Source organism: Sander vitreus, chromosome 21 (assembly GCF_031162955.1).
Source record: "Sander vitreus isolate 19-12246 chromosome 21, sanVit1, whole genome shotgun sequence".
NCBI classification, from domain to species: Eukaryota; Metazoa; Chordata; class Actinopteri; order Perciformes; family Percidae; genus Sander; species Sander vitreus.
In genome coordinates this window covers 25,898,038-25,916,331 of record NC_135875.1, presented here as the reverse complement: position 1 = coordinate 25,916,331, position 18,294 = coordinate 25,898,038, and the positions used below count along the sequence as shown (strand labels likewise).

At 41.7% G+C, this 18,294-nt stretch overlaps 1 protein-coding gene across 2 annotated transcripts in view; it reads left to right on the top strand.

The window, feature by feature from the left end:
- The window catches only part of LOC144536454 (1-phosphatidylinositol 4,5-bisphosphate phosphodiesterase delta-3-A-like), a 43,048-nt gene extending 27,882 nt beyond the window's left edge, over positions 1 to 15,166 (top strand). For both annotated transcript variants that reach the window (XM_078279602.1, XM_078279601.1), the window contains exons 6-16: positions 413 to 638; positions 1,495 to 1,696; positions 3,405 to 3,549; positions 3,803 to 3,955; positions 6,853 to 6,996; positions 7,083 to 7,236; positions 8,441 to 8,557; positions 8,757 to 8,935; positions 10,457 to 10,592; positions 12,119 to 12,268; positions 13,845 to 15,166. In XM_078279602.1, coding sequence (XP_078135728.1) covers positions 413 to 638; positions 1,495 to 1,696; positions 3,405 to 3,549; positions 3,803 to 3,955; positions 6,853 to 6,996; positions 7,083 to 7,236; positions 8,441 to 8,557; positions 8,757 to 8,935; positions 10,457 to 10,592; positions 12,119 to 12,268; positions 13,845 to 13,993 — 1,755 coding nt within the window. In that variant the 3' untranslated portion in view covers positions 13,994 to 15,166. The remainder of the gene's footprint in view (positions 1 to 412; positions 639 to 1,494; positions 1,697 to 3,404; positions 3,550 to 3,802; positions 3,956 to 6,852; positions 6,997 to 7,082; positions 7,237 to 8,440; positions 8,558 to 8,756; positions 8,936 to 10,456; positions 10,593 to 12,118; positions 12,269 to 13,844) is intronic.
- Positions 15,167 to 18,294: the final 3,128 nt, after the last annotated feature.

Below are 18,294 nucleotides of genomic sequence, written 5' to 3'. Positions count from 1 at the left end.
CTATGGAACCAGCACTGGAATTGTTTTTTTAAAAAGTGGCAGACTGAGCCTAAAGAAAATGTGTATTATATTTGGATATACAATTTGTTTAAAATGAAAACAAGTGAAACTAATGAGTGTAATGTTCTATTTCATCCTTACTGACCGCCAGAGGCGGTGAGCCAGGATTCATAGAACCGTAGTTACATTCGTAACTTTCGTTTTATTTAGCAGAATTATATTGTGTGTTGTTCTATTCCTATACAATATTTCCTAGATTTCTACGCAGATTTTCTGTGCTGTATTCTGATAAAAATTCACTTGACATGACTGATGACAGACCTCCGATAACTGTATTGTTGGATGAATTGAGGCCAGCTTAAATTATGAAACAAAGATTGATCATGTGTGTCTCACACTGTTTCTCTGATAGAAATGTGACCAGTCAGCCGACGGTCGTCTGGACCACGGAGAGATCGAAGTGTTCTGCAGGGAGTTGTTACGGAGACCAGAGCTGGATGCAGTGTTTATTCGCTACTCTGCAAATGGCTGTGTACTTTCCACTGTGGACCTGAGGGATTTCTTGAAGGACCAGGAGGAGGATGCTTCACTCACCCATGCCCAAAGCCTGATCCTCACCTATGAACTTAACGAGTGGGGTACGGTGCTAAGTACCAACATTTATCTGGTGTGTGTTCAGCAAAAGGGCTCTGATAACCCATTAGACGCGACTCGCCCAGCACCAAATGGGAGACCAACAAAGTTAGCGACTATATGTTCAACACAGAGCGTCCAGCAGCTGTCCAGCTTTTCTCAAGCGTTAATAAAGACCAAAATAGAGCTAAAAGTAGAGGGAATATTGGATTTAAATAAGTCAGGTTGCCAAAAAAGATAGATGGTTTGTCTATAATGTTTGTCATTTTAAAACAGAATCAAAAATGACTGCCCGATTTCTTGCCTTTAAGAGTCTAGTGAAGTCTAGTGAACCGCAAAAGTCGAGTTAAGAAACTGTTGCGCATAATTCTTTCCTTTATAGTTTTTTTTAAATGTTGGAACTGCTGGTTTGCACCCTGGTACTGTACCTACATTTATTGTTCATCTGAAATTAAACTAACATAAGAAGGTTAAGAGTTCTGTATACTCAGAATTCGGAAGAAAGATTAGAGATTAGATTAGGAGTTGCTGCGTCCGATCATTTCTGTAACTTTCAGAAAATGACCATCCGACATTGTCGCCTGCTTCACGCAGTGATTGGCCAGCTTTATGACGGGCGGCATTAGAGTGTGGCTGTTCGGAACAACTATAACCGCATTTGATTTGCGACGTGGTCGGTCAAAACATTGTACACGCGTTCTAGTCTAAACACCAAGAATCAGCTGCTGCCTTTAAAAATAAGACAAAGTATGTTTATATCTCTTTTAATTGTAAAAATGCACTATGGCTATGCCAGTTTGCTCGCTATATGATAATTCCCATACTTGAATGATTTGTGTTTGTGCCTTTTGCCCAGTACAGCCCAGAAGAACCAGTTCATGACCCCCAATGGTTTCACCATGTACATGCTGTCTAAGGAGAACTGTGTGTTGAACCCGGAACATGCTAGGGTTTACCAAGACATGAAACACCCACTGGCACACTACTTCATCTCCTCCTCCCACAACACCTATCTCACTAAGGACCAGCTGACTGGGGCCAGCAGCACAGAGCCTTACATCCGGTAGGAATGAACACCAACATACAGTATATGGACATTTTTTGGTGTCTTTAGTCTAATGAGAATGTAATTTGCAAATGTCAATTCAATTTGCAATTTTGCCATGCAATTTGAATATGCATTTTGCAATATCGTCACTGTAGGGTGAAAACCTTGTATGTCCAATCGCCTTCTGAGAATATAGTTCCCAGTTTGTATACGGTTAGAAGATGGCTGTGTGTCATGTGACCTTGTTATTTGTTACACGCTGTGACTACACAAATCACAACATGTAAATAGGAACATGTTGGCGTTATTTTGTGACTTATTGGGAGCAGTAGGCTAGTTGGAGCCGGTTACCTCCAGGATCTGTGCTAAGCTAGGCTAGCGGTGGGTGCGTCAGACAGAGTTACGACACGCACGGAGATGAGAAGGGTATGTATGGACTTATCTAACTATGGGGGTTACGGTGAATAAGCTAAAGTCTCAATAAGTTGCCTAGACCTGACTGACACGCCTCATTGTGGAGGAGGCAGCGTTGGAGGACAGGAAGGAAGCCATACCTGTTTCCCTGGGAGAGATCATTCATGCAATTAAATAAACTCCACAGAGGCAAGGTTCTAGGGGTGAAATATGTTTGCCCTGAGATGCATATTGTTGGGCTGCGTTGAGTGCCGTGCCTCTTCAGTGATTTGTGGAGCTTGGGAACAGTGCCTGTGTTCTAACAGACAGTGGTGGGTACCATTTTTAAAAAGGAGACCAGTGGCTTTGCTTTAGTTATAGGGGTGTCAGCTTACCTGGGAAAGCTTATGCCAGGTTTCTGGAAACAAAGCTCTGGTTGAACCAGAGGAAGAGCAATGCTGATTAGGTATGGTGGCTTTAGGATTGCACCTCTGCTGTTTGCAGATGATGTGGTTCTGCTGGCCTCATTGACCCATGACTTCCAGTGTCTGTGTCTGTCACTGGGACAGTTTGCAGCTGAGTGTGAAGTGGCGGTGATGAGGATCAGCACATCAACCCGAGTTGGGAGTGGAACTGGACAGGTGGATCGATGCAGCGTCAGCAGTAATGCAGGCATTGTACTGGACTGAAGGCAGTCGTGGATAGAAGCACCCAAAATGAGTTTCCTTTGAAGGGTGGCTGGTCTTAGACATCTGTCTTGGGAATAGGTAGGGGTACAGATTCAATTATTGGCAAAATATCAAATAAAGTTACGAATATGTGTATTAATAACTTTACCAAATTGACAAACAATAAAAACGGGGCACCACCCTGGAATCAGGGACCAATAACTGAGCTGTGAAATAGGCTCATTGGTGGTATTCCCTTTAAAATACAGATCTGAATTAATTTGATTAATTCATCTGGTATCTTTGAAGGAACAAAAGAAGGATGAATTCAAGCACATATCTGTTTAACAACAAATACACAAGAAGTCAGCTGTTGTGGTCTGATCTGATATGGAAGCCTCCTTTTAGAACAGAGGTTTTCAAACTGTGAGGTGCGCCGCCCCAGAGGGGGCACCGGAGAGTTGAAAGGGGCTCACAAAGGGAGTGACATGAGACAAAAATACTGCATTAGAAAAAATCCTTCATTAAATATGTAAAAGATGCCAATTAGACCTTGATGCATTTTGACAGCTAGTCTCTGGATGTTGTTGTAATCTTTGCTAGTCGCCAACAGACAGTTTAGTCACAAACTCAACTCAAACAACACATTTTTTTTCTCTTAGAGCGCTGAATCATGGCTGCCGCTGTGTGGAGCTGGACTGTTGGGATGGAGATAAAGGAGAGCCAGTCATCTATCATGGTCACACACTCACCTCAAAAGTGCTCTTTGTCGAAGTCATTGAGACGATCAATGAATATGCTTTTAAAGTGAGTATGGTCCATGGTCACATTCAGAGTTAAACTGTGCAGATGAGTATTAAAAGTTTAGACACATGTTTTCTAAATTAATTCTTAATTAAAACTCATTTGTGTGGACAAAGATTATATAAATCTGTACGGTATAAGAGTTATATGTACTTTTACAATTTTGATGACAGGCCACAAGATAATTTCCTTCCCCTCTTCTGCTCTATGGAAACCCTTTTCTCCCTGACTTTGCACCATCATCACTCTCTCCCAGGCATCTCCTTTCCCTCTGATCCTGTCCCTGGAGAACCACTGCTCCGTGGAGCAGCAGACAGTAATGGCGCGACACCTGCGATCCATCCTGGGAGACAAACTCCTCACTAAGCCCCTCAATGATCTGGATCCTCACAGCCTGCCTTCACCAGAGGTTAGGAGACGCTGTTCCATAACCGCATGAAAGTTCAATCCCCATGGAAGCTACTATATTATTGAAACTAATAGTGTCTTTGATTGAGACATACAGTAGATGCATGCACTGGAACCACACAATGGCAGGTTTTGCAGTTGCCTGAAAGATATGCAGATAGATATTTGGATTGTGGTTGCTACTTTTCAGTTGAATGTTTTTAATATCTAAACTATCCAACAATATATCAATAATCTCTATCTCTATAATCTCGTGTGTGCTGCATTTGTAAAATAGTTTCTCTGTCTTAGTAGCAACTGTTAGGATTACGTGTAAAGCAGAGAACAAACTGTTTGCGTTAGATGGGAAATCTGGGTTCTCTACTCTTCTGTGTCCCACTTGTTCTACATTTCCACATAATCAGGGTTAGTGCGTGCACTCATGATCTGTGCCACAGTAATCACACTCCCTGGAGGCACCTCATGTGTGTGACTGCAATTACACTCTGATGATTTTATACTATTTGCTTTGAGGATTTTACACTTGCATACAGTAGGCTACTGTTTTATTGTTATCTATCCTTTGTCATACATTATTATCATATTACAAGCAGTCATGATAAAAGTGTCACAAGTGTGAGTGCGAGGCGACCCAAATGCAGGAGCAATTTTAGAGATTAACTGATGATGTGACGATTCATAGGCTTACAGGAAGGTAGGCTTTACCGGCAAGGGTTGATAAACAGATACAGGTTGGCAATGGCATGGCAGTCCAAACAAACGGCAAGCGTCACTCAACAATGACAATCTGGCAAAGTGTGAATATACTGCCAGGCAGATTAGGGATATGGGAAGTAGGTGAGTATGTGTTGAAGGTGATGGAAAGAGCAGGCAGGAGGGAGTGTCTAGATCTGAAATGAAGCACAGGGCTGGAGGGTTAAGGCTTGGGTTACTACTACATAAGCACAAAGCTTGCTAAAGGGTTAGGAGGTTAAGGTAACTACCCCTGAAGCCTAGTACTTATGGGTTAGTGTTAGCAGTGCAGTGCTATGGTTCAGGTCCAGTACTTCAGTAAATGTCCTTGATAGTGGTATTAGTGAGTAAAATATTCTTAAAGGACCCACATTCTGCTTATTTTCATGTTTGTTTCAGGTGTATTCTGGGTTTCTACTGGAACATGTTTACACGCTTTAATGTTCAAAAAACACATTGGCCCTCATTTATGAAACATGCTCACTACCTAAAACGGGCGTAGGACGGGCGTATTCCAATTCCTTTTACTTCCCCATGGGATTGATTAAGGGCAGATGGCTCTGTCTTGCATCAGCAGGGGGGAGACCCTACTATACACGGCATAAAAAGTCTGCAACATTGTTTAGCCTGTGGGGTTCTGCACAACATCGTGCAGGAAAACAGGGTGCCATAAATGTAGTGATGGAGCCAGATGACCCGACGCCCAGAGAGCAGAGTCCAGCACAGCCCCAACTGGGGCTATACCAAGGAGACAGGATATGATTCCTCACTTTTAAAAGGTTTAGTGTTATGTTTGGCAATGATATTCAATATAGGAAACATGACGATGCACAACATTTTTATTTATTCTTCAGGTTTTCGTTTCTCTTTTAAAGTATCGTTAATGGCCACAAGTGAACGATTTATTTCTGCTATTGACCGATTTATTTCGGCTTGTTTTTCCAGCCCCTCTGCTGTCAGGAGACAGGGTCGGGGTGGTGGTCCAGCACGGGGGTGCGGAGGACACGCGCTCTCCCTCACAGCTGTTGCCTGGTTCTGACTCATGAAAAAAACATGAGTAAAATAAAAGACACCGCATAAACTCCGCTACTGTGTGTTTATTTAAATATAGGTAAACCATGTAGGCCTAAGAGATTGCAATATAAGCCTGTATATTACTATGGGGACTATAGCATACATATGTCAAGGATGTATAAATTAAATAAACTTCAGCTGGAGATTTACTACAGCAACGCTGTTGACTGCATCAGTGATCTCTTTCTATTCCCCATTCTTTTTACAGCCTTTAATCCCAGTTTTCAGGCTGCCAAATCTACAAACGTAAGTGCAAATGAACCTGAGATATCAGGGTTTCAATCTCCACCTCTGAAAAGTGCCGCTTCTTAGCCAGATTACGTCTCGCCATGTCGTAAATTGTAGGGGCGAGGCCTCAAAACCCAGAATATATTGGGGCGTGATACTTAAATTACGATCGTTTCCAGCTGCTGCATTTATCAATGTACGACTATCCTTACTATCATAAGATGATTTCTGCGCTCATATCTGCGCTGGTTTCTACGTTAGGTTGATAAATGAGGGCCATTATTTTTCTCACACTGTCTGTCTGGATATACCTGTATTCACCCTCTATCTGAAACGCTCCTTCATAGCGCTTGCCTCTTTAAGCCCCCCTCTTGATAAAGCCCAGTCTGCTCTGATTGGTCAGTGTTTCCGGGTCCTCCTCATCTGCGCTCTCTGAGTCTCTGCACCGTCATTGGAACCGGGGAATGACTGTAACGGCACTGTAGCAACACTTTCTACCTACATATAGTATAGTTGTAGTAGTAGTATAGTGACATTACAGCGTACAGAAGTCCTGACGGCTTGTTTAAAGGCACAGTTTCTGAATACGGGCTGTGTGCATTTCTCTGTAGATTGAGGGTTTTGATACTTGACCTCAACCTGCTTTATAATAAATGAAATCTCACTTTTTACAATATGGGACCTTTAACAATGTAAGCAGTAGTAGTGATAGTAGTCGTATTACTGTAGTAATAGCGGAGATCATAGCAGTCAGTGGCTGTAGCTCTAGTGGTATTTTTAATCATTACAAAATAGTTTAAAGATTAGTATAGTTTTCAAATAAATTGTTAATGTGTGTGTGGAATGTGTTGGTTGTGTGTGCAGGATCTTAAGGGTAAAATCCTGGTGAAGGGGAAGAAGGAGCACATGGTGGAGGAGCGCTCGTCCAGCTCTTCAGACCTCAGCTCCTCGGACGAGGAGGCCAGCCGCGCTGAAGGCAAACCCAGCAGTAAGAAAGAGGACCAGAAGGTGGGTAAGCTCACCTTTATCCTCACAGCAGTGGCTCTCACCAATTCATGGTGTAATGTGATGGGCTTCTGTGTGTGTCTTCTCAGCCAGGTGTGTCTAAGCTGAGTCCAGAGCTGTCAGAGCTGGTCGTGTACACCCGCAGTGTTCCCTTTAAAAGCTTCGAACAAGCAGCCAAAGCCCCCGCAACTAACATGTCCTCTTTCTCGGAAAGTGAAGCGCTAAGACACGTGAAGGACTCAGGTACAATGTGTGCATGTGACTTAACCATAGACTGTAACAATAATGGACAAAGCTTCCAGGTCCGAAAAGTGAAGCCAATGCAGAAGTGCCTTAAAGCTGCATTCTATCTCATTTCCAGCAGGGGGCGACTCCAAAAGAAGTCTGTTTCTATAGAAGTCTAGGAGGAAATGACCCTACTTCTCACTTGATTTATTACCTCAATAAACATTTTCATATTGAGTTAACGCCTTCAATCGCTAGTTTTAAGTCTTCTTCAATACAACATCGTGTTCATTTTGTAAATTATGATCCCATTTATTTTAAAATAGACAATAAAGCAGGGGATGCTTTAGGACCTGTCAATCAGGACAGATGATTAGCGATGCTAACCATGGCACTGTGTACATTAAAATAGCCGTGAACTAGTTTTTGTGTCCTTGTTTTCACCTTAGACTTTGAGCCTCTCATTTCATCAAAGTTAATTAGATAATTTTGGTTGCCTAAAAATGTCTTGTTCAGCATTATGCCAACCAAGCTAGCTAGCTAGCTAGTGTTAGCAGGGAAAGTTTGCTGATTTTCTGTGTACTGTCGTACATCCAAATAAATGGTGCCAGCACCCAGAGGTCTGCGTTTACCCGCTTGTAATGGATGACTGGATGATTCACTTCAGAAGGGTTAAAAATCGGCAACTTTCCCTCTTTAGCGTTTAGCTTAGCGCAGTGCCATTGCAACCATAAACAACTCTGGCTTTGCTGCGTGATCCTCCAACGTCCATTATTTTTACAGTCTATAGACTTAAAGGTGCTCTAAGCGATGTTGGGTGACGGCACTTTTTGTTGACATTCAAAGTATTTTTTGAAAACAAATTTCGGTTATTGGCTGGAACGCTGGAAGACTGTTTGTTATGTTTGGTGGTGCAGGTTGGCCAGTTTGTTTTTGTTGGCGTTTGTGGAGCCTGGGCTGTCTACAGAGACTGCGTTTTCAGGGGACAGGCAGCTAGCGGATAGTGAGATGTTTGCTGTATGTGACAAAAAATGTTGTAGCCTAAAATACGTGTGACATTGTTTAGAGCACCTTTAACTTACTTTCTAAAAATAGAGGTAAATAGTTGCCCACATATTATTAAGATTTGGTTTCATACAGTTATACAGACAAAAGCAAAATGAGTCTTTCTTCCGCTGGCCATTGGACTAACTGGACTAATTTTGTTGTCCTGCCCCTTCAGGGACGTATTTTGTTCGTCATAACAGCCACCAGCTCAGCAGGATTTACCCCTCAGGCCAGCGCCTCCAGTCCTCCAACTACAACCCTCAGGAGATGTGGAACGGAGGCTGTCAAATTGGTGAGATGTTATTTTTTATGTTATTCTATTCACAAGAGAAGCAGACAGAATAAACACGAGTTTTAGCAGGCTTCTTAGTCCTTATCTTCCACTCTTTGCTCTGATTGTGTGCTACCCATCCCCCAGCATCCCCCCAGTGGTTGTATCCAAAGAACACTGTGGTAGGCGTAGGCTGCTAACACAGTTGTGTTTTCTTCAGTTGCTTTGAATTTTCAGACACCTGGTGAACAGATGGACCTAAACCAAGGCAGGTTTCTGCAGAATGGTCACTGTGGGTACATGTTGAAGCCTCCCTTCATGTGCCAGCCTGACACCACCTTCAACCCGGAGAACGTTGGTGGAGGTCCTGGCCACAGGCCTGTCCTGCTCTCTGTTCGGGTAAGATGTCGCCAAACCTGCCCTAAATGAGAAGCAAGTAGCAGCCTGGGTCGCTCACCTGGTAGAGTGCACGCCCATATATAGAGGTTTACACGGTCGTGGGTTTGACTCCGACCTGCGGCCCTTTGCTGTATGACATTACCCCCCTCTCTCCCCTTGCATGTCTTCAGCTGTCCTATATAAATAAAGGCCTAAAATGCGCCAAAGAATTACCTTAACAAAAGAACTGCAGGTTCCAAACATATTTTTACCACTGTCAGTATGCTCTGGAAAGATACCTAGGTTGCTTTCACACCTACCTCGCATGGTCCGTTTAAAATGAACCCTGGAGCGTTTGGTTGGATAGTCCAGTTGGTTTGGGCTGGTGTGGAAGCTCATCTGAACTCTGGTGCAGATCAAACAAACCACCTCTGGTCCGCTTCAAGACGGGGGTCTCGGTTTGCTTCCAAGTGATCTAGAGTTCAGTTCACTTCATGGAAGAACGCGATCCGACCCAAACACAGGAAGTGAACCAAATACAGAGCATTTACTAGCCTGCAGTTTCAACCTTGCACACAATTTACAGGCTTCTATATGATTTAAAGGATGATTACTTTCAGATCCATAAGCTGTTGTGAGCACCTATCGCTGGTCGTCTGTATGACATCATCAGCCTGTGTGACATCATCATCTCTCTCTCTCCTTCATTCGCTGTCTGTCAGCTGCTCACATTGTTCGCCTTCTTCTAAAATATTAGAAACACTAAAGCAGAACCAGAAAACCCAAGGGACGTGCACAGGTACGGGCTACTGTTGCCCGTTTAACAGCCCGTTTGCCCTGATTGGCTTAGCTGCCCCTCTGGAGAAAGAGCCTAAATGAACTTTTCTTTCTTTTCCTGGCTGCATCAATACGATAATGTTAAATTAAATTAAATCGCCATATCATTTAATGTTGTGTTAATTGATTTTGCCCTCAGCGATGCCCTCTGCCCCCAGTCACGTGACAATTCTTTCACACGGAGCACCGCATATGAAAGAGAGAGACAGCCCTACTGCTTTGCCTTTTTTCCAGTTTAGAGCAATAGCCCCTTCAAATGTCTGTGCACGTCCCTGCCCAAGACGTTATAAATTTGGTGTTGCTCCATTAGCATTATTTCTGAGACCAGTAGTGTCGGCGAGTTTCAGATACTCTGTCCAATAAACAAGCGACCGTCTCGATCGCGTGACGTGTGTTTACAGTGTTTGGTGCGTTTAACAAAGTGCAATGTGAAAGCAAACTGAACTAAATGAAAAATGCAACAATGTTGCAACTTCACCCCTGAATCGCACAGAGTCCACCGAACTATAGGAATGGATGTTTCTTACTGCAGTGGTTCTCGGGAGTTGTAATTGGCTGCAATTGGAATCCAAACACAAGCCACTGAGGAAATCTATACCAAGAGAGAATACAAGAATGTCTGAACTGTTGCTAGATAAGCTCTTCTCGCTCCATTCTATAATGATACTCTGATCAAATTAAGCTTTGATTTGATTGTTATTCCAGGTTATTTCAGCTCAGCAGCTGCCTAAACCAGAATGGGACAAACCCAGCTCGATTGTGGACCCTCATGTGTGGGTGGAGATACATGGTGTTCCCATAGACAACTACAAGAAGAAAACTCATCATGTCGACAACAATGGTAAATGCCCACCCTATCGACAAAAGCCCCTTTTGTCAAATGAAATGGCTTGGGTAGAAATTTCTACACAGCTTTAGATAGTTGTACAGTTCATATTGTAGCTAATTAGCACCATGACGTGGTTGAAAAAGCTCCAGAAAAACCTTGTAGGTGGACCCTGGTTGAAAAAGTCCAATGGCTTCTGCAACTCCAAGTGGTGGGCGTAGGAATGCAAACTGACCTAAACATTGACAGTTGTTTGATTTAAAAACTATTGTTGCAATATCCACTTTTAAATGATGTAAAGTGTTAAATACCATCCAGTTTAAAATCAATTCAAATGAACACATTTGAAATATGACAGGTTGATTAGGGCCTTTTTTTTGGCAGTTTGCAGATTAAAAAGTGTTGTACTTTGGCTCGGCTACAGCTCTGTGTCTCTCCCTCTGCTTCGGTTTCACTCACCACTGAGTCGGACTTAAAGGACAAATCCGGCGCAAAATGAACCTAGGGTTTAATAACATGTGTACCGAGTCGACCGTTCTCTGGGATATGTTTTCATGCTAATCAAATGTGACCAGTTTTATCGCAAACCGCTAATTACCTTACAACGCTAGTCATCTTGGGAAAACAGTCATGACCAGTCGAACGACTAACGCCGCGCAACGTGAGCTGAACTGTCACTTGAAATCTCCCATGGTCCGTGGTTTCCCAATGGGTCGATAGGAATTGTAATTAAATGGAAATGCATGAATTATATCTGTTTATTAAAATGTATGGGTGGCGTTCGTCATTCGACTGGTAATATGTGAACGGTACTGTCTTTCTAAACTATCTTTTTAATAAACTGTCTGTACACTTACAAAGTTCTCAATGCTTTGGTTTACATGTAAGGACCCTCATTATGCTACTGTGGAAGTGTGGTGCTATTTTGAGCCTTGTTAGTGGTGTAGAAATAAGGATTTCTTGTTACTTTACCCGTGCCCCAACTGCTAGCGTTATAAGCTAATTAGCGGTTTGCACTAAAACTGGTCATATTCAATTAGCATGAAAACATATCCCAGAGAACGGTCGACTCGGTACACGTGTTATTAACCCCTAGGTTCATTTTGCGCCGGATTTGTCCTTTAATGTTCCGCCCCCAACACTATATACTGACTATCTCTTACTCGGTATAATGTTGAAAGTTTCTAATTTATTAAATAATTGCTCAAAGCATTTAAACAAAGTTTTGTGTTGGAGTTTGTAACATTCCAAAATCTTTATTTTGACTTAGAGATTTTCATTTTCACAGTAAAGGTATATCAGTTTCCAAAAATCTGTTATCGGTTTTTATGAACTACTAATAATCGGTTTCAGCCTTGAAAAACCAGAATCAGTCCATCCCTAGTGTTAATAAAGGGGTACTTGAGTTTATCTGACAGGGCTGTGGGGGTAAGGTTGGGACACTACATACTGCATGAGCATGATTTCACACAAAGTCCATCAAGTAAAACTGCATAAATTGGTGTGAATAGGTCTGTTAGTGTGTTCTTTCCTTGTTTCAGGCTTTAACCCACGATGGGACTGTAGCTTTAACTTTACCGTCCATGTTCCTGACCTGGCTCTGGTTCGCTTCCTGGTGGAGGACCATGACTACACCTCAAGCAATGACTTCCTAGGACAATACACCCTGCCTTTTACGAGTCTCCGCACAGGTGCGTGTGGGGACAGTAGATTTTTGGGACTGTACCAAATACTTTTTTGAGTTTGCCAATACAGTATGAACAATAGGGCTGGGACCAGAGGTGGAAAGTAACAAATTACAATTACTTACGTTACTGTAATTGAGTAGTTTTGCTTTTTAAAGTAGTTTAAATAAATTAAATAAAAAAGATTGCTTTGGCAAACTATCTGTCCACAAAGTCAAATCGAAAGAATTTTTCAACGTTTTTTGTCACGTTTTCCGACATTTGCCGCTTTTTTTGTGACGTTTTTAGCCCCCCCCCCCCCATCATTATTGTTGCTTTTTTCCAAAAAAAAATGTGTTGATTTTTCTGATGTTTTTGTTGCTTTTTTCCCCGAGGGTTGGATCTCTTTACTTTACTTTACTCTGAGTACATTTTAAATTAGCTACTTTTTACTTTTACTAGAGTAGATTTTTATACCGGTAATTTAACTTGTACTTAAAGCTTTAGTGCGTAACTTTTTGATATTAAAGGTGCAGTAGGTAAGACTTCTAAAACTACCTTTCTGTCATATCTGCTGAAACTGACCCTATGGTCCAGTAGAACTACATGAAGCAGGTCATTTAAAAAGAAATCCAGCTCCTCTGGCTCCACCTACAGCCTGGAGTGAAATCCACCGCTCCCTGATCAGATGCACCAATCATGGCCAGGGGGGGTGTCTAACTGCGTGTCAATCACTGCTCATGCACACGCATTAATTCTCCCTTGTGGGGGGAGGGGCTTAGGAGACCCTTTTGGGCTTGAGAAGAAAGGGGGGAGGGACTGAGAAGTTGTCGATGTTCAAATTTTTTGGCTAAGTCCTGGATCTTCACAGTCCTACCTTCAGCACCTTTACTGTAATGAACGTCCGTTACATTCAAGCCATTGCCGAGATCACGGAAGGCTTGTATCATGAGGACGCAACGACAGTTTTGTTTTTTGGTCATTACTTAGAATTCCTCATGGGGGCGGCAGAAACTACACACTAAAGCTTTAAGTAAAAGTTTGTCAAAGTAATATTACTTAGAATATTTTTGTACTCTTTCCACCTCTGGCTGGGACGATGTGCTTTTGTCCCGATTCGATTCTTTCACGATACATTAGCGCCGATTGGATTTGTATTGCGATTTTCATTTATTACGATTATTGTAAGTATTGCGATTCGATAGCATTGAGTATTGCGATTTTATTTTCCTTCTTTAACAAAAACAAAGGAGACAATATATCATGAGACATTTCTAAAAAAGTGATTGTTTTCTAAGTCTAGTCTAGTCTGACATTTATTTCATTTGTGAAGAGGAACAAAACGGAATTTCTGCTTTCGCTCTGTTTTGCTGGAAACAGATATGATGTAGTCGCCGTCGGCGGTACCGTAGAAACAGAACATATTTAGGTGAATCATTGGTAAGAATAAATAAATAAAAAAATATTGATTCTAAGGGAAATAATGGATTTTAAAAACCGTCGCAAAAATTCACGTTACGTACGATCTTTTAGATTTCTTTCCCAACCCCTAATAAATGGTAATTCGCTCTCTTGACCTTCTTTCCTTTATCTCTCTCTGCAGGATATCGTCATGTCCCACTGCTCAAGCTGGATGGCTCCAACCTCTCGCCCTCCTCCCTCTTCATCCATCTTAAGGTCACCCCATGTCAGAGCAGTTCCTCAAAATCATCAGCTAAGTCCCCGGCCAAGTCTTCAGCCAAAAATCCCTAACCCCATCTCCACCCCATAGCAACATAAAGCATGAAGGCCAGCATGGGAAGACGCCCGGACATACTATCCGCCTGGATCCAGGCAAAAAAAGATCTAGGCCCTAATTCATGAAACTTAACGGTTATAACCTTGTCTAACAAATGGTGCAGCTATATCCTCAACCTTTCTATGTTTTACGGAGCAAGAGGATTGTGTTGTTTTTAATCCCCTCATTTAATAGAGGTTTGATTTTTAGAGCAGAGACTTGAGAACTTAATGATAACCCAATGAAACAGTCCACACGTATTATTATCTACGAGATCATCACCAAAGTTTGGAGCTAGATTTTCTCTCTACATTTTGAACATATAAGACTCCTAGCTAAAGTCTCAGACCTTTTGAAGGAAGGACTTCTTTTTAACTATAAGTATCGTATTTTATCTGAATAGTCTAGAAATGCCTGCTGGTATGTGATTGAAAACATTACTTGGGTAAGGTAGAAAGCCTACATGTAAGTGGAGACTTGATAAATGGTACGTGAGGGAGACATCATCTATAAACAATCCTCTGATATGCGGATGTACGTTTACAGAACTATTGGTCGCTATAATCATTCCTGCCGTCCAAGACGGGATCCCGTCCTAATGCGACTCTACTGTAAAACACAAAGGACTGAATCCACACAATACAATCTGTACAAAAAACACATTCTAAAATTCAGCTGAAGCTAAAATGTGGCTTTCGGAGTCTGGAGGCTGGTGTTGCATTGACAGAACAGCATCTGAAAGCTGACAATGTTTGTATCTTTTCTGTAACCAAAACCGTGAAGACGCAGCAACTGTGTGGAAGTGATGGCATCATCCCCATTTGTGCCATTATTGCATCTTAAAAAATACAAAAACCATAAGGGTCGTTCATGGGGCGGTTTGCTAGTTGCCGGTAAACAAAATAAACCAGGTCTGTCCTGGGAAAAACCGCCTACTGGCTATAAACACGTTTGCCTAAAGTGTGGTCGGATGACTTTTGAGATTTTTTTAATTTGAGAGAATTGAGATACCAGGCATTTAGACTAAAAACAGCACTGCGTTAAAAAAAGGTCCAATTTATAGTGTCAAATCATAAAAGACCTCAGGACACTTTACAGATAGAGTAGGTCTAGACCACATTTTATAATTTACAGAGAGCCAACAATCCCCCCCCAAGACCAAGCAGGTACCAGGTACCAATCAACACAGTGTGACGCCTTATCAGACACCACAACACTGCACAGTGGTTTATGATACTGTGTGCCATGATTTTACAACTCTGGAAAGTTATCAAAGTGACGATCATTTTATCCTCCTTCTTAATGATTGTTAGCTAATATTTTCCGTGGCAATACTGTATCGATCCACAGACGCCAAGTATCGATCTATTATTATATATGTGTTGGTCAGTTTGTCTGCTTGACAATCCCATTTTGCAGCAATACAATTGAAGTGAGATGAACAAACAGAGAAATGTATCTTTTTAGATAAAACAGATGTCAAAGTTTCCTTTTGGGGACATCATTTGAGTTGCGAATTGCAATATATCGCAGAAAATTGCAATATGTCTAAAATCGCGATAGAATCGTATCGTGATGATATTGTATCGTGAGGCCTCTGGTGATTCCCACCCCTAGCAAACAGTGGAATTACTCTGTTCATATAATTAAGTAATATACCAGGAATGCACACTTTAATCGGGGAGCCAGCTCAGGTCAACACGGTCAACTTTGATTGTCTGACGGAGCCGTGCCAGTGGTGGCTTTACTGAAATAAATGAGGGGGCTAAGCTTTTCGATGCAGACCTCATGTTGGCCTTAGCCAAATCAAGTGGTTATCTTTGTCCTGGAAGCCGTGTGTAGTAGGCATTGACCCATACTGGTTTTTCAAGGCCTATACCGATTATTAGTAGTTAATAAAACTGATAACCGATATTTGGAACCGATATGCATTTACAGTGAAATTGAAAATCTTTAAGTCAAACTTAAGATATTGGAATGTTACAAACTTCAAAACACAAGTTTGTTTAAATGCAATCTTTGACATTGGTCCAGTATTAAGCGAGATCGCTGCAGTCGGCAGCGGCGGCGAAACAAGCTACAACGTGAGTTAATAGGGCAATTGTGCAGCTTGGATTTACCGTAAAATACACTTCATTCAAAGTCGACAGAAACAAAATAAAACCATGAAGAGCCGTCGTGGGTTGTCTTTCCACTTTTCCAACCATCACAACTCTAGTTTTGGTTGAAATAAGTTTACAGGTTTACATGTGAAAATATGTTGGCTCTATACACGCTAAAAGTATTAATTTTTTTAATGGAGTCTGGTGGGTTTAGCGCTAGCGACCTCAGAGCTGTTTCTGGTTCTCTGACAGGTCTCAAAGAGGTTTTAAAGGTCTATCTCTGAAGGGATCCTTTCCATAATGTTGTCAGACACTTTCTATATATTCTAAGTGTCTGACAACATTATGGAAAGGATCCGTACAGAGATAGACCTTTAAAACCTCATTGAGAACCTTTCTGTTTAACCAGAAACAGCTCTGAGGTCGCTAGCACTAAACCCACCAGACTCCATTAAAAACATCAATACTTTTAGCGTGTATAGAGTCAACATATTTTCACATATAAAATAGTAAACTATGTGTTTATTTCAAGCAAAACTATAACTAAATTTAATTTCTGTCGGTTTTAAAAAGTGTATTATACGATGCTAAAATCACTGTTCATTTACATGGAGTCTGGTGGGTTTAGCAAACGCAATTTCGCGGATGTTTTTATTTTTAAAAAAAGGATCTTAATCTTTAACAGAAAGGTCGACCTCCTTAGAAATCCTTTCCATAATGTTGTCAGACACTTAGAATATTAATCTGAGCCTGTCAGTGGCAAAATGAGCACTTTTGTGAAGGTAAATACAAGCTGGACAATTGCCCTATTAACTTACATTGTAGCTTGTTTTGCTGACTTGTCGACTGCAGCGATCTCGCTTAATACTGGACCAATGTCAAAGATTGTTGTTCCCATCAGTCACTTAGACTCAAAACCATAGGAACATAGTGTCCATGTTGAAAAAAACAGTAGTTACCCTTTAGGTCAGACTCAGTGGTGAGTGAAACTAAAGCAGAGGGACAGACACAGAGCTGTAGCCGAGCCAAAGTAGAACACTTTTTAATACATTAACTTTATCAGTTATCAGGCAAATAAAACGCTGATACAGATAATCTGCAAACTGCTAAAAAACGGCCCGATAATAATCTGTCTATCCCTAGTGTGTAGGTTTATTGCCAGTGTTTTAAATGGGACTACTAGGAAGTATCCCTCTGCCGCAGCTGATCAATGAAATGTCAGGGGGAACGCAAAGAGGGAATTTCAGATGCCCATTTAAGCCTCATATTAGCTTTAGCCTTCTTGCAGTGGAGTCACTTAAGGAAGGATCTGTTCAGAGCCAGAACAGGAAGAATAAATACAACCATTAACTAACCTAGTATAACTAACCTAATACAGCCCTCAGTGTCAGTGTTAACCTGATACTGGGTTTAAATGGGGTCTGGGTCTCTTTTTTTTACTCTTTTACACGTTTGAATCAGAAATCTGTAAATCCACTCTAGAACGTGCAGAACTCAGCTGCCAGGCTTTGAACCAGAACCAAGAGACTTGATCACATCACTCCTGTTTTTAGCCTCTCTACACTGGCTGCCGGTATGTTTTAGAATAGATTTGAAGATTTTACTGATCACTCTTAAGGCTCTTCATGGCCTCGCACCTATACGTATATCTCAGACCTCCTGGTACTGTACACGCCGGTACGTACTTTGAGATCCTGGGGCAGAGGTCTTTGGTCTGTTTCAGAGACCCGGCTGAAAACTAAAGGGGACAGAGCGTTTGAAGTCAAGGGCCCAGGGCTCTGGAAAGATCTGCCCGAGGATATTAGGCCAGCTGAGTCACTGATCTCTCTTAAGTCCCTTTGTCACTACCCGAAGTGAGTCAAGTGCATATATGAGTTGCGCATGCTTCACTTTGCGACAAGTAGCCTACAAGAACCTGCTAACGAGAGACTCCTGTAATGTCAATACAATAAAAAAATGGACCTACATAACCAAGTTGGTTCACTGCTGGCTACAAGTTAGCAATCAGACACAACAAGGGCTGTCACTTGAATGGCGTTTTGAGCTAAGGTTAGCAATCAAACAATCATAGATAGCTACAACGTTTTTGAAATGATTCCCATCTTCTGTTATTGTTTGTAATGACAAAAGTTTATTATTTCATGGATTTCACAAATTTCAGTATGACACGTTAT